The 16,371-nt window shown below is 42.8% G+C and overlaps 1 protein-coding gene across 14 annotated transcripts in view; it reads right to left on the bottom strand.

Annotated features, from left to right (window-relative positions):
* The window catches only part of CADPS2 (calcium dependent secretion activator 2), a 299,343-nt gene extending 283,429 nt beyond the window's left edge, over positions 1-15,914 (bottom strand). For 8 of the 14 annotated variants that reach the window (XM_085218528.1, XM_085218565.1, XM_085218536.1 and 5 more), the window contains exon 1: positions 15,460-15,913. In XM_085218528.1, the coding sequence (XP_085074654.1) occupies positions 15,460-15,786 (327 nt within the window). In that variant the 5' untranslated portion in view covers positions 15,787-15,913. Of the gene's footprint in view, positions 1-15,459 lie in introns of all 14 variants that reach the window. The other 6 variants (XM_085218576.1, XM_085218586.1, XM_085218627.1 and 3 more) reach the window with 2 other exon arrangements.
* Positions 15,915-16,371: the final 457 nt, after the last annotated feature.

Here is a 16,371-nt window from a genome sequence, read left to right as displayed (position 1 = left end):
AAAGCAACAGAAAAGGATTCCTGATCTCCATCTCTCCCACTGTCACAGGAAAAAATGGCACAGCAATTAGGAACATGCCAGAGGAATGGAGCTGGTGCTTACACAGCTGTAGCACAGAGAATTAGGGGGAGTGCTCCTTGTCTGGAGATGCAATTTCCTTTCCAAGATGCAGATAAAATCAACTTTCAATATTTCTATTATTGGCAAAGTGAGGGTAGAGGACCAATACTTTGTGCAAAGCATGAAGGCTACCTAAAGGTATAATAATGAAGGGCTGAAGTATACAGAAATCAGAGTAGGCAGAGCTCCTAGTCCTGCACTTTCACAAAGACTACCAAATTAAGATGAGAAGTTTCTTCTGCCCCTTCTAAAGCATTTCTTGCCTCTGGCACAGACAACACAGCCTCAAAACAAAAGGTGAGTATGCTGTTTGGTAAAGTTCAGTATAGTTAAGGAATCTGAAATAAAGTTTGCCTGACTTTATGCAAGCAAGCCTCACAGGAATGGAAACCAGAGTTTCCAAGTGATTCACCTAGTCCCCAGTACAATAGTGAGCACCAGTCCCAAGAATCACAGAAATAATTACTGACCATCACATTAATTCATGGCATGTTCTTTATACCAACTTTTCCAAAAATTGTCATTCCTTAGAAGTGCTGAGTAGGACTAAGGCAGACAGGCCTTGCAGGAACTTTCCAACATCCGGAGATGCTGAATTATTATTACATATACTTGAATTACTACAAGCAGTATAAAAGATGACACAGAAGTCACATGCTGTTGTATTCTATTCAGCCTCAAAGTTGTGAAAGGAAGTTAAGAAGGAAGCATCTTTTGTCAAGCAAAAAAAGTGTTAGTGGGTGTGAATACAAAGACACTGACTCAAATACACTGCAGAATTAATTCAAAAAGCTGTGGCATAATTTCCTCATTCCAAATGCTGTCTGCTAAGATCGTTCAAGCCATATGCAAGAGCACAATGAGAACGCACAAGTATGGAAGTGTGCTGCACACCCTGACCGCTCAGCCTCCCACAGCCAGCGAATTGCTTGGCCCACCAGATGTCTGCCACACTGCTCCGCAGCTGCCAAACAGGGCCATGGCAGAGCGCCAGAGCTGCCTTCTCAGAAGCTGATTCCACAACCTGGAGCTCGGAAGGAACTTCTGATTGCAGCTTGGCTAAGAACAAATTAAAACAAAGGCCCACAGCAATGTTCTGACAGAACGCATACAGATTGTTACCACTGAATAGTCTTTGTTCTTTATCATTGCTGCACTTAATTATTTTGAGAGCTTGCTGATATGCATGGCTATGGAATATGAATTCCCTTCTCAGCAGTATGTATTTTGTCAGAAAGATCTCTTTAGCCTGGAAATTGAGAAGCGAGAGTTTATTCTCCATACCAAGGAGCTGAGAAGAGTTCCACAGTTCAGTTATCCGGACTGAAGCATTGGGAAATCTGAATTAGGTTGTTTGGAGTTTCTTCAGGTACAGAGCCTGAGAGTTGTCCGGAATCTCCCAAAGAAACTCTGCTTCCAAAGGAGGGCAGCAGGTCTCTATTCAAAGGAGTGCAGCCTACTCAGGAAAGAGAAACAGAGATGATGTTTCCATATCTGACCTAGATTGAGAAGGTCTAGTCCCACAGATTCATGAATTTGCTACAATTACTGAACAGGTTGCCCAGAGAAGCTGTGGATGCTCCCCTGGAGACATTCAAAGACAGGTTAGATGGGGCTCTGGGCAGCTGAGCTGGTGGGTGGCAGCCCTATCCATGACAAGGGAGTTGGAACGGGGTGATCTTTAAGGTCCTTTCAAAAATCTACTCCATTCTATGACTTAAAAGATAATAAAAATCAAGTAATTTGTTTGGCTTTTACACTTGTTTTCTGGCTTAAAGAATACCACAGATCTTATCTAGACAACAATGAAGCAACTAAGATTGCCATATGAGTGGAAAAAAAAAAATTATAATCAATAAAAATGTTATGGTAAGTGTTAAAGGAGAAACAGCAGGTCTCAGGAAAGGTAGCTGCAGAGTTCTTGAGGACTGCAAGGACTGCACCATAAACACAGTATTTCCATACTTGTTGTGACAGAGAGAACAGGAACATCATATTTAAGTCTTCTGATTTGAAATCTGATATTGAAATTCAAGGCTGGCAGGCACTAGCAAGCACAGCAGATAAGAACACTGTGCTGGAAAAAACAGCCAGCGTGGGAGCTGTGCTGCCAGGACGGGGATGGAATTCAGAGTCACACATACACAAGGGCTCAGCAGAACTTCTGTTAGGTTTTCACTTTCCTCAGCCATTCTGAGTTGAGAGTTTGGATGTGCTGGCACAGTACACCTCGTGTTAACACGAAAAGGCAATGTGAAAAGGAGGGTATATTAACTTCAGCTGCAAAACACACAGAAAAAGGCCATCAAAAAAGGATGAGAAAGATACACTACTGCACCAGAGATAGTTTATAGCTTGAATTGCCCATGTAACAAATACCATCCTCTACTGAATCCCTCAGAAGGGCACAGCTGATAGATCAGCACGTGGGTATAAACAAACTAAGTATATATTCAGTCTGGAAAGAGAAGTCTCATAACTATGAAAGAAAGAACAAACAGTGGGGGATTCCTACTAACTGAAGTTTTACCTGCTTACAAGTGACAACCTAGTTGCTTTTGGAGACGAGACTGTCTTGACACAGGAGGTCCCCTTCTACATAGTATCAAACTAAGAAATTGATCATGAGTTGAAGACATTCAGCAGTAACAGCAGAAAGTATGGCAAGCTTTCCATCACACAGCAAAGCTCAGCCACAACATAAGGCAGGGTGCTCAGTAAGCATACCTGGGGCAGGGTACTTTTGTTAACATACCTTACTGCATGCTTTGTTACAAGCAAAGGATTTATTTCAGTGGGTATCACTCAAGGCATAATTAAGGTAATAGAGTTGTCTGGCATTAATGGTGTTATTTCCTAGTAACTATTCCACAATTCAGAAAGCATCTTCTGAACTGGGAGGAATAAAATACCCGTTTTAACACAGGATCTATTTATGGGAAACCTACAGATGTCTAATTCATGTCACCTTTCAGAAAAGGCTCATGTTTTGGTTCCCCGGGTTATGTGCACACAATTTGCAAATATACATGTAATTGGTTCGGCAGCTACCGAATCTGTGTCCATAACTCAGCTAGCACCAATGTAACTGCATGTTTGACACCTCTTAGCAAACCTCCTGCATCCATCTCCTCTTTAAAAATGTTAGTCTAGTCCATTGTGGTCTTTCTCATCACCCATCTGTACCAGTGGATATATTTGTTTACTTGGTAGATAAAAAAAAGAGCCCAATAAATTACTACAATTTTTTAATTTTCTTATTAGGCTTAGAAATAGCAAGCAACTCATAAGCATATTTTGGTAGTGCCTTAGGTTCTGTTCTTTATTTAAACATGAATGGCTGTAATAAATAACATCTAACATCTGCCTTAAACACATACATCCATATGCATATGCTGTCCACGGATAGGTTCACTTCACTGACAAAATGATCTGATCTCCCACTCTGAACCCTTCGTCCTTTCTGAAAGAGAAACTGTGATGCTTCTGATGTTAATATGCAACTCTTTCTATTTTCCAGTCTCCCCAGCATCATGGATAGAAATGGATTTGCGTTGCTGACCATCTGTATTGCTCTGAGTTTCAGCATCTCACACCTCTTTACAGAATCTCTCAATCTACACAACACTCCTGCTATTATAATCAGTACGCATTACCCACCCCGTTTATCTTATCAGCACTGTCAGTGCAGTTCTGATCACTGATATGAAGAAGCTGTTCCACTGTAACCACATCACCACTAAACACTTTTTTCCTCCGAAAAGCAGCTTCTGAATCGAGTTCCAAAATTATCTTTCACACTAGGAGACATATGCCATGTTTTGACCCACAGCAAGTTCCTGCAGCCAACGTACAAATCTGTCCTCAAATACAACAACAAATATGATATTTAAGTCTTATGTTTGCAAGACCTACAGAGTAAAAACAGAAGAGTAGAAATTCAGTGTACTGTATTCAACAGGACACACTCTGAGCTAGCCCCAAGAAATCCGATCAATCCTGAAAGCTCAATATTAATAAAAAAAATAAAACCTGCACTGTTAGCAAAAGCCGTAAGAACATATTTGCCTCCCTAGGTTTAGGAGTTTCATTCTATATGAGACAGCTGCCAGACTGAGCCAAGACAGAAGTATGTATCTGGTGGTGGCAGTAGGAGGAGGCCTAGAAAAATAAATAGCAATTAGCAGGTTTTACAACAATAAATGGAAAAAGATATTTCTGAAAAGACAGCAATATTAAATGACTTTTATTTGGTATACAGCTTAATTGCTGTAAAACAGGCTGTAATATGCTATGGAGCACTAATTCCCCTCTCCTTGCGTCAGTATCCATAGATTTCTTTCTGTAGGCGTACAAAAGCTTATCATTCCCCTCTTTCCACTATCTGAATGTACCCAGAGTTATAACACAACCTCACACAACCAAAGGGATCCTGCTCAGAAGCCCAGAAGCATTTTGCTACCGACAAGAAGGGGACAGGACAGAGGATGCAGGCATTTCATCTCACGCCCGGGCACCTCAGCCTCAGACCCTGGCAGATGCTTGGTAGTGGCACAGGAAATCACATGCAGGGTTCTGTGCAGTTCCCAACCTATTATAGCTTTGTTACTCCTAATCTAAATTTCTATAAACATGTCAAAGTAATTGAGGAACAGGGCTATTTACAACATTTCAGGATATAAATTAAAGAGCACTCAATTAGGCAGAAATGCCCAAACGGTGCCTGAATGAAACTTAAACCCTGATTAGCTCCTTTAAATAACTGCTTAAAATTTGTAAAAACTCATTAATTTGGCTAGATTTTTTGTCCCCAAGAAAGAAGTCTTCAGTTTTTTTGGTTTTGTTTTTTAAACACAATATTTACACAGTTTTCAGACTGCTGTTTTTTCAAGATCTCGGAAAAGGGAAGCTACAGCTCATTTGGTGGCCCATTCACTTGAAAGCAAGCAGTTGCCACATATACACATGCTAACAATCAAAACAGAGATAATTCTATCCAAAAGGTCTTCTCCAAGCATTACAAACTTGCTCAGCTGTGACAACAGCAGACTATTGCAAAGGCAACTATTAGAAAGAAATACAGTATGTCAGCACATTTCATAAATAAGTCACACATTAAATTAAAAAAGAAAGAACAACACAACAAAGAGTATTTGATATTAAAATGGAGAAACTCTCTTCTATCTGTCCTTCTGCCCCCATTAATCCCCACCTCAGCACTAGAAAGCATAACAACCTCCTGCAAATCAGTTCAGGTCTATCTGGTGGATTAGATTCAGTGGATGGCTCACAGTGTCGCAACATTTTCCAAGGGCGCTTTATTTGCTGTCTGAAGATATTCTTGAAAATTATTTCCCAGTCATTAATTATGCATTCCATTTCTTATAATCAGCTCTTTTAATTAGTATCCCAGGCAGCTTTGCTGAGAATCCCACACTTTTAGTAATTAGGGGCAGCTTATTGCCCCTAATTAACTTCAGGCACAGTAAGACTGTATTACTTCATTACTTCAACAGTTTTTACGTTTGTACTGCATATTCTGTCCTGCTTTACTGGCTCAGAAAGGAGACTGTGGTGTTACTCCTTTAGGTTCCAGTTATCTCTCCTGACTTTGTACTAGCTGCTGTATTTCTCAGTCTTTCCGACTCTCCCAGAGTCAGCTCCACACTAATGAGTGGTGCGACACAAGAAGAGTGCATCTGCAGAGCAATAGCTGATGCAGGGGACATAACTTCACCCTAAATCCATTTCAGGCATCTTTACCTCAGACCATCACTAGTCTGGTTTCAAGGACTGGACGTGCTCCAGAACACAACTGCTGTTTAGCTTCGCCCACAGTCACGCCTGTGTGTTCTAAATCCAACTCTGAATGGGGACAAAGAGAGAGACTTTAATGCATGCTGCTGACCTGGGCTGAAATGTTGATGTGGGCCCTGATGCCATTACCAATGAAGCATTACCTCCAGGGACGGTTTTATTTTTTTTAAGAAATCCACTCACCTGACTGGGGCATTCTTTCACAGCTACTGGACAGTCATCATGTACATCAGCTCAAAATCAGCTAGCAAGGATTGGCAAAATACAGAGATCAGGGTGAGACATGGACTTTATTTTTTTAGACTATCAGAAGAACTCTGCCAGCCTGTGCAGCCTCCTTCCCTTGTGTGATGCTTCACGTAATTAAGTGCACTTGTAATAGATACAGCTTATAATACAGTAAGAGGGTCAGGTAAGGAGGCTTCTGCCAGCTTACGGGTTTTATCACATCTCTGTGACCTCTTGAAACTCACTCTAGACTAAAAACTGTAGTTAGCAAATGAATGTGTTCATAATATATTAGATTTTAAATACACAGAACACATTAAATAGCAAACGGTTTAGTGAAAATCTGAATAGTTTGTTGCCACTTTAAATAAACAATACTAATTCTTAGAGCTTGCTGTCTGTAGACAGAAAACATCATGTATAAAAGCAATGGAAAAACTGTCAGAATCCAACTGTTCCAACTTTGAGGAAGACCAAGGAAATACAACAGGTAATACCGAGTTCTATTCCAGAGTATTGCTTCCCTTCCTTGTGCTTTAGAAAGAAGTCATAACAACAAATACTATTACCAAAATTCCCCGCATCTTACGCAGGTAAGAATGGCATTCTTAATTTATTTCATTTGCAGAAACACAAACAAAATATATATCTGTATATATATCCATATCTCACTAGAACTCAGTTTCCAGATTACTTTTCTAAAATGGCTTTAAAAAAGAAGTTCCAAGTGGTAGAACATAGGTTTTATATATACAAAACATGGTTAGTCATTTTCAAATATTTATAGTTATGGAAAAAGGCAATTTAGGTACCATTAAGGAATGGTACCTAAAAACTAGGATGGAAAAGACAGACAACTTGAAAAATGGACCTTAAAAATCACAAGCGATGCTATTAAAGCCATTCCATTTGGGAGCCAAATTGTGCTGAGAAAGAAAACAAACACATAAATGAAATTACTGTGTGGTACACATTCTAATATTTATGCTAAAATGCTTATAATTATTTCATCAACCATGTACTAGTACGCATTGAACCTACATTTATAAGCCATGCATGTGGTTACTGGAATGCTATTGCATTTGGTGCTAAGTCATCACAAGCTGAACCTGAATGCCCACTCAGGCAAACATATTCCTTACTCTGCTCAGCAGATGTGAGCTGAAGATTACAAGACCCAGATGAAAATTTCTGATGGAGTTTGAAATTTCAGTCTCCAAATGATATCACTATTTGTTGCTCTTCAGTTCCTATTGGTAAGGGACTGAAAAGTCTTCTGCCTTTATTGATAATGCAGGAAGGAAGGGAGACTGAGGGGAACAGAGTGCTGCTATGATTTAATATCAGATCTGTACCAAATAACTCCTTTGTTTTTATTTCTTTTCCTTGCTTACGCTCCATCCATAAGTAGATCAAATAAACTGGCCAACATAAATATTTTAGCACTAATGCATGTATTAAGCAGTTGGAACGGCAAAACATTCCTAGAGCACTTTTGTAGGAGAAACAGCTGCCCATACCCTGCAACAAGGCCTCAGAATACATAATTCAGGAATAAATAAAGGAATGTATGAGCAAAACTGGGGCTGCTCCTCAGCAAAAGCTAGCAAAATAAATATGTGGCACAGGCTGCTTGGAGATTGATTCTTTTTATTTATTTAATTTCGTGCAAATAAAAATGGAAACAGAGCTGGAAGAAGATTCTTCTTCAATCACCTTCTCTTTTCCTAATATTTTTTTCTTCAGGTCACGGATTTCACAAAGTGCTTGCTGAAGGTCTGTTCATTCTTCACAATGCTGTTAATTAATGCTTTTCTTCTCCCTGACAGGAAGAGCACTCAAGAACATTCTTAAACTTACTCATACTGTAACTATGCCTGAAGAGAGGTATATATTTTATCTTCTTGACAAAATAAGAACAAGAAACAAATTCTCTTATAAAGAATCATCAACTTCTAGAGAACCTTAAAGAAAAACATAAGTAAAAAGCCTTCAGTGCTTTCAGGGCTGTGAAAATAACCTTCAAAACACAAACCTAAGCTGATGCAGCCTGGTACCCACATACAAACGCGCTGCCTCTCCCGCTGCTCAGTTTCCCCCACACAGCAACAAACTGAAAACTGACTTTTCACAGCTGCTATTCCAAAACCTGTGGGAATCAACTGCAGCTCGCAAGAGCTGGGCTGCTTTCAGTGCAGTGCCAGCACTTCCAGGCAGAAGCAGGCTTTGGAGGTAGTCACCAGGCAAAGGGAATGAGAGTTCAGCAGATGTTGAGCAGCTGAAAAACAAGTCGTTTCCAGTGCTGAGCGTGCCACAGCCATCAGTGGGCAGCAGGAGGAGTAAGCTGGAAAAAAACGCAGCAGGCATCTTTGCAATTATTGCACCAAAAAAACTGTATGAAAATGAGATGCATAGATTCAAAAGTTAAAGAAATTTGAGAGGTTGGCACCCAGTTCGGATAGAGCAATATATTAACTGGGGCTCAGTACAGCTAAACACAGAACCAAAGTCAAGGCACAAAGACCAGCACTCTATCCCAAGCACCTCAACTGGGAGAGGAGAGCCACGCACCTCCGCTGAGGGAAGCTCATCCTGCCTGGCTGCACAGCCGCCTCCTGGGTGGATAAATGGGGAGCAAGTGCTGTCCCTGAGCTGTTAGCTTTCCACTTCCAGCCAGCATACAAATAAAAGAGAAGCAGCAGGAAACAGAGACGAGTTGAGCTAGCAAAGCAATAGAAATCTACACATAAAAAAGAAACAAAATAGGAAAGTATAACACGTACAGAGATACATTTAAAATGCAAAAGAATTTTTACAGAAAACAACTTCAGGATGGCATTCACCAATATTAAGAAGAAATGGTGCAAAGCCAGACAGGAAAAAGTCTAATTAGTAAGCAAATGGTGATGTGGCTGGTGAATTGTGCCCCAGAGCATGAAATGTACCAGAAATGGTACAAATGGAGGAAGGAGAAGGGGAATGGCAAATCTGCTTTTATAAGAAATACTTCATTCAGCAAATAGTCTATTGGCAAGCAATAAGTATTTTCTGTGCTGGCAGTATTCTACAGTTAAAGACAAGTATGTGGTAATTATATTGTGACATACTGCCTTTATCCAGATGCAGGGAAAGGAATATGGTTTGGAGGGTAAAAATAATATTTTTACCAGCTTTATTCCTCTACAGCGGCAATGAATATTTTTCTCAGATGACATCAGAGAAAACTGTAAGGACAAGAACAGCAGATTTGTTGTTTCTGCTTCTCTGTCACCAATTACCAACAGTTCAGATGCACAAAATATAAGTCAAGAATAACAAGAACTGCCAGGCAACCAGGCCAGCCAGTTCCCTTCTACCATTCCTGCAGAGATGGCAGCAGTCAATGGATTCCTCCAACTCATTCTGCCAGCTTCCCTGGAGAAAAACTAATAAGTAGACTTTCTCAAGGAGTTTAAGCGGGTATTTCTTAATAGAGTTAACACATTTGTCAAGCCATGTGAGTGACAGAAAGAACTCAGCAACCTGAGATCACCCATTCAGAAAAGAAAAACTAAAAGTTATCCCTTAAGTGATCAAGAAATGTAACATTTCAAAGACACCTACAGCTAAAACTGGCAGGAGAAACAAAAAAAGTAAGCAAAAGAAGAGACTGATTAATTTTTAAGCATTGTAAAATGAGGTCTGTATCCTGCCCTTATATGCAGTCATTTACCAAAGACTTGTTTTCCCCGCACGCTGCCCAGCTTTGGCCAAGCCACGTTCATCACCACTGAGCTGTCTGGGCACCAGAACAGGTTAGGATTAAATCACATCTCAGAGGGCTCGTCACTTCTCAAGTGGTGCTTGTAACCAGAAGACTGTTTCACTCACCACCACTCACTGTGCCTCCAGCTGCAGCTGACCCATTCATCCACAGCAAACAACCTTCCTATTGCAGACAGGAATTCTGTCTTCCCCATAGAGCAAGTTCTCACTGGGGTAAAAAGAACTGATTGCTTATAATCTTAATTAAGTCTTACTAGGTATAGAACTGTGTAAGCCAGCATCTTAATGGGCTTTGACAGGATTTACCCAAACACACTAATTTGATTGAAAACCAAATACACGTTGCTTAATAAATTGTGACAAGGTATTACCAAAGTATTTATGAAAGAGGGAAGGTAAGTAAACTTGATTTTAAATGACCACAAATTTCCTCTAAAAAAAACTTTAAGATTTGTAAAAGAAAAGTTGAGAAGACGAATGGAAGACATCTTCCTGGAAAGCTCACGAGCAGAATTTTTACCAGATAACCAAGTTTTGTTGTTATGCTTGTCCTCTGAAGCACATCTAGAATTTCCAGTAAAAATGGCTTTGGATGTACTCTCCTTGCTACTTTAGCATTGGGAAGAAAAAAAAGAAGGGAAAAAAAAAAAAAAAAAAGCATCTTATGAAGGAGGCTCAGAAGCCATGAGACAACTTTTTCTCCCCAAAATATGCTCAGTCAATCAGCAAGTAGGTACACATCACCAGCTTAAACCCAAGAACAAGAGAGGACTGGGACAAGAGAAATAAAGGCACTAAGAATAGAACTGTCCAATAATTAAGTCTGTTCCTGTAACCAACAATTTCCCACTCTGAAGTGTACTGGCGCAGCCTCACCTTGAATACTGTGCACAGTTTTGGGTCACACAGTACAAAAAAAGACAAAACACTATAAGAGAACGTCCAAAGGAAGACTACAAAGACAGCAAGTGGCCTAGAAGGAAAGACATATAAGAGCAGCTGAGGGCCCTTGGTTTGCTCAGCGCAGAGCAGAGGAGCTGAGGGGAGGCCTGATGGCAGCTGCAGCTCCTCACAGGGAGTGGAGGGCAGTGCTGAGCTCTGCTCTGTGTGACAGAGACAGGGCCTGAGGGAACGGCATATGTCAGGGGAGGGGCAGTTGGGGGTTAGGAAAAGTTCCTCACCAGAAGGTGGTCAGGCACTGGAACAGGCTGCCCAGGGCAGAGGATGCAATGTCAAACTGCTGGAGTTTGAGAAGAATTTGGGCAACACTCTCAGACTTATAGTCTGATTCTTGTGTGGAGCCTTGATGATCCTTATGGGTCCCTTCCAGCTAAAATGATTCTGTGATTTTCCTGATAATTATTTAGTGAATACGTATCAGTAACCACTTATTTAGAGGTAAAGTCCAAGAAAGAGGAAAGAACAAACTCAAAGTCCAGATGAAAGTAATTGGTTAAATATTACTACTCTACTTCAGAGTATTAACAAGAAGTTGACTGTTTTGAACACTGTGAAAGGTTGCCCAGAGAGGTAGTGGATGCCCCATCCTTGGAGACATTCAAGGTGAGGCTGGATGGGGCCATGAGCAACCTGACAGAGCTGTAGATGTCCCTATCCGTTGCAGAGGAGTTGGACTAGATCCTTTCAGGGTCCCTTCCAACTCAAATGATTCTGCAATTCTATGACACACTCACAGGTGAGAAGGTAGAGAGAAGAAATGGAGCGAAAACAGCTCAACATGTATTCAAGAAGTAAACCTCATTGAGTTATGATTTCTAAACAGCCAGCTCAATCACTACTGCTACTTATCACCTATGAAAGCAAGACTTGAATGATCAGCTTTGATGTACTAAGCCTTTCATGCATTAGGAAATCTCATTTAGAGTAGGAGCTTTATTCCCCTCCCACTCTTGGATTTCTGTGCTGTGACTGCTTGATTACTGGAGTATATTTTAAGACCTTGAGGAAGAAGCACACTGGATGAATACTTTTTTGTTATTGTTAGTTAATTGTAGCAGTTCATTACCACTTCCTTCTCCAGGAAATGTAACTTGCAGAACTTGCTTTTAACCCCTAAATAAAACTGAGTACATACCTATGTCCCTTCAAAAGTAATGCCTCCTCTTTATTTCTGTGGAAACTATAATGGCTCTGTGCTATGTTCACATACACAGTTCTATCTTGATTGAAGATAGCTGCAGAGACAACACACTTCACTGTGTCATTTAAACCCCATTAAATTTCTGAAGACAACTGCAGGCTGCTGACTGCTTTGAGATCCATTCAGCTGGGGTGGAAAAGGAGAAGGAATGGCATTACTTAACTATAGCTTCTCTTTTGCTGGACTAAAGAGAAAGAACACTTGAGTGGTAGAAAAGAAAGACGCTGAAGTATATTCTAGAAGACTCATTTTAAAGAAGTAGAAACTACGAAGATGTGGCAAAGCCTATTTAAAGCAAAGATAGGCAAGCCTTACTTGCTGAAAACATGATATGTAATGCATCAATGCACTAATATTTCTCTAAAAACCTTGACAATGCATGGCCAAATGCCCATAAATATCTACTGAAGAGATGTTATTAGGAGCATGATTAATACCTTGCTGAATTAACTCCATCTTTGCCAAGGTCTGCTATGCTAACTTGAGAAACCACATCAAGCTTTTTTTTCCATGATACACCAAATCTATTCACAGACAACACAAGACAGGAGGTAAAAGTAGGTCACCAACTAACTCTGAATGGTTAAAAAAGAGTATTCCTATCACACATCTTCTAGATCACAGAAGGAATGCAGTCAGATATCAAAGTATGTGTTTCAGCTATGTTTGGGCTCAGCTGCATTGGATTTGGCATTAAAAACAAGCTGGTAGAGTTGATGGACTCTGGTAAATTGTCATAGAACTCTTGAAGTTGTTTTTTGTTTGGTTTTTTTTTTTTTTTTTTAACTAATCTTATATATGACAATAGAGCTGAGCTAATTTTACTTACTGTGAAGAAAGAAGGATGAGAAAGGACAACAGAGGAGTGAAACACTGCCTGCATTTAGAACTCTTTATGTTGATTAGTAGAACTCAGTCCATTAAGTATGATGATGGTTTTGAGATACTGTGTGGTAGATTTTAATCTGATATAGAAGCAAGAACATCAGAAGCCAAACATATTGTAAACCATTTCCTTGCTGACATTACAATGCAAGTGAGGATATTTGGTATGTGAATCCCATCTCATTCCCTTACTGGATAATATGTTCCACATTGAAAAAGAAGCAAACGGCATTCTGCAATATTTGCTCAGCAATATGCCAAATGAACTGGCAGAAAGAACAAATTACTTCTGCTCACAAGCAGGGTGGATACTATTCTTAGGTTATCGGAGAGACTGCTGGTACAAAAGCAGAAAAGTGCCCAGCCAGAGACAGGCAAGGCTGGGAGCAGGAGCATAGCAGGATCTACCTGGATCCCTTAGCCACTGCTAGCTAATGGGACACATGGCACTGAATGGCTTGTAACACAGGATGGGAACTTCTGCCCACTCATAGAGAATGGCCACCACGTCACAGGCAGCAGGAGTGAAGCAGAAGGGCAGGAGATGAAGGGAGTCCCAATCTGTGCAGCACCTGGGCACTGAGAAGATTCATTCGAGAAAAAACACGGCACCTGTACCCCATGGAATATGATTCCAGCTAGCACATGTCCTGTAGTGTCTTACCATAGGGCACAGCTTGTCTGAGAGGCTGACACAGAGCCCCAGTGCTGCACGAACAGCAGCACAAAGGAGGGCTGCTTCATGGGACTCACAGCCACCGACAGCTGGGATCAGGCGTCCTGAAACTCCCAAACACTGGGGCTGGTTCTGCCAACTTGTTCTCAGTGATTCACTGGATATTTCATCAAATTGTCAAATAAGGGGAAAGATGCTTGTGTATACTTCATTACTTCCAGAGAGAACTACAACTACTAGAGAGAATTTCTTTATGTCTTATTTAGAAACATCGCTTTGTGACCAGCAAAGACAAAGCATCCCAGTCTTGCAGCTAAATCCCTACATACAATAAAACCAAAAGCCAGAATTCATTTAAAAGCAGAAATTAGCAAGAGTACCATTTAATTTAGGTATCAAGTCAATTGTCAATAAAATCTATTACCTGCTCATACGCTACAGCCACAAGCATCGTATTTCTGTATTGGCTGCACATCAGTAATCTCCTTTTATGAATCTTATTAAGAAGAATAATTAATACTGAAGTTATTTTTAAAATGCAGTTCCTATATTTAATGACCAAGCTCAGTAAGAACTCAGTGTTCAGCATTTCCTGCTGCTGATGGCCACAGGTGGTGACTTGGGGGCTGATGGAGAAAGAACTCATCAGCAAGAGAGCTATGGGCACCAGTGTGAGCCACAGCTGGGCTGTGGGGCTGCATCTCCGAAGGCTCTCAAGGTTCTGTGGGACAAAGACACAGCTGAGCTGCTGTGGGACTGGTGTCAACCTAGGTTGGGGCAGGAGGTGACCTGCAGACATCCCTTCAAACTGTTACAGTTCTTTCGGAGTGGGGAATCCCACTGGGGAGGGCAGAATCTGAATTTTATGGGATTTTGTTTGGCATTCTGCTTAAGAAATGTCCTTAAATAGCTTTTGCAGCTTAAATACCTGCAGCTTAATAAAATCAGAATGTTCTTCCAGCAATAATCTTATTATTACCACCACATTAACTTGTCAAAGGATTCTCTAAGCACAAATCACCTAGCTGCCATCTCCAAACATTTCCTATTGCTTTTTACAAGCTTTATGGACATGAAAGTACTAAGGCCATAAGAGGCTAAGGGGAACTGAGTTCTGATGGTGACCAGCCAATATCCTTCTGGACCGTGAGATAGGCACTTTATTGCTGTTTTCTTCGTTACAGAACTGAGCAGAAAGTAAAAGAAATGCAAAGATTTTAGATCAAACATTTCAAGAACTGAGTGCTTAAAGTGGTTCCCTGGAAACAGAATGCTCTGTTTCAAAACTTTAAATATTCTGCCTATTCAGTAGCTCAGTAAGTGAAATAGGCACCATTACAACACAGACACCTGCCCCATCGCTCCGTCTCTGACGGAGGAGAGACAGAGCACATTTGGTAAACCCTCACTAGAAGGCCGCTCCCATCAAAACCGGAACGTTCAGCGGCTCTGTGTATACAGACCGCACTTGAGGATTCAGGAAACGCAACAGTTTCCCGCTCACCTCCACAGCGCGGCCGCACTGACAGCGGAGCGGCTCAGGGGCGCTCGGGCTGCGGCACGCGGGGGGCGTTGTGGAGCTGTGCCCGCGCCGAGCTCTGACAGCAGCACCGCTGCAGCCACACAGCGGCCCGGGGCGCCTCGACCCCCGCCGGGGACTTCCGCGCCGCTCCGCAAACTTCCCGGAGTTTCCCTCCGCGGTCGCCCCGCTCCGGGCCGGGGACCCCGCACCGCCGCCCGCCGCCACCTGTTGCGGGCCGGAGCGCGGCGCTGAGCGGAGCGGGGCGGGCGGCGGGGCCGGGCTCACCTTCTGCTGCCGGCGGGCCATGTCCGTGGGCTGCTTGGCGTTGAAGGGGTGCGCGATGCACCTGGCGATGAAGACGTAGAGCTGCAGCCGGAGCCGCTTCTCCCGCTCCTCCCGTTGTAGCCGCTCCTGCTCCTCCCGGCCCTCGCTCAGCACCGAGGGGCTGGGGCTCGCCGCCCGCCCCGCGCCGCCCTCTCTGCCCCGCGGGTCCCGCGGCGGCGGCGGCAGCGAGCGCGGAGAGGAGCCCCCGCCCGCCGCCAGCAGCGCGTCCCGCCGCTCTTCGTCCAGAAGCTCATCGGACTCCTCCTCGCTGGAGGACGGGTCCAGCATCGCGCTCTGCGGCCGAGGGACAGAAAGGCACGCACCTTCCAGGACACGTCGAGTTTACACACGGACCGCTTCCTACCGGGAGCCGAGGGGCGGGACGGGGAGGCGGGGTCTAGGAAGGGGGTCGAGCCTGGGTTGCCGTGGGAATTGCTCCGAGCCGCTCCCGGCGGAGGCGGGGACGGGGACGGGCTACATTAGTGGCCCGGCGCTGGTCGGCCCGGCCCGGATCGGCACGCTGGCGTTCTCTGTCATGCAGTGTGAGAAAATCACAGGTGTCTCAAGTGCCTTCAGTGAAATAACAAAGGAAAGCACTGAAAGCGGGGCTTGCTAGCAGTGAGCTGAAGCTGAAGTGCGTGTCGCTCCTCAGAGAACGCAGAGGTAGTTCACGTCCCTCAGAAATCCTTGCTTCGGACTCAGCTGGGTTCTCTTCGCAGTCATGGCTGTGAGAAATGTCTGAAAGCCGACCAGCAGCAGTGTTTCAGCTAACGTCATAAAGGTTTCACCATGGGAAAGCTGAGTTTTTGGAGTCTGATCGTGGCACCTGGCACAGACTGTGGGATTTTACAGACCCACAGCTCCTTCCCATGC

The sequence above is a fragment of the Meleagris gallopavo genome, chromosome 1 (genome assembly GCF_905368555.1).
Source record: "Meleagris gallopavo chromosome 1, MGAL_WU_HG_1.1, whole genome shotgun sequence".
Taxonomy (NCBI): domain Eukaryota; kingdom Metazoa; phylum Chordata; class Aves; order Galliformes; family Phasianidae; genus Meleagris; species Meleagris gallopavo.
The sequence above is the reverse complement of the archived record's forward strand: the minus strand, read 5'-3'. Positions and strand labels throughout refer to the sequence as shown.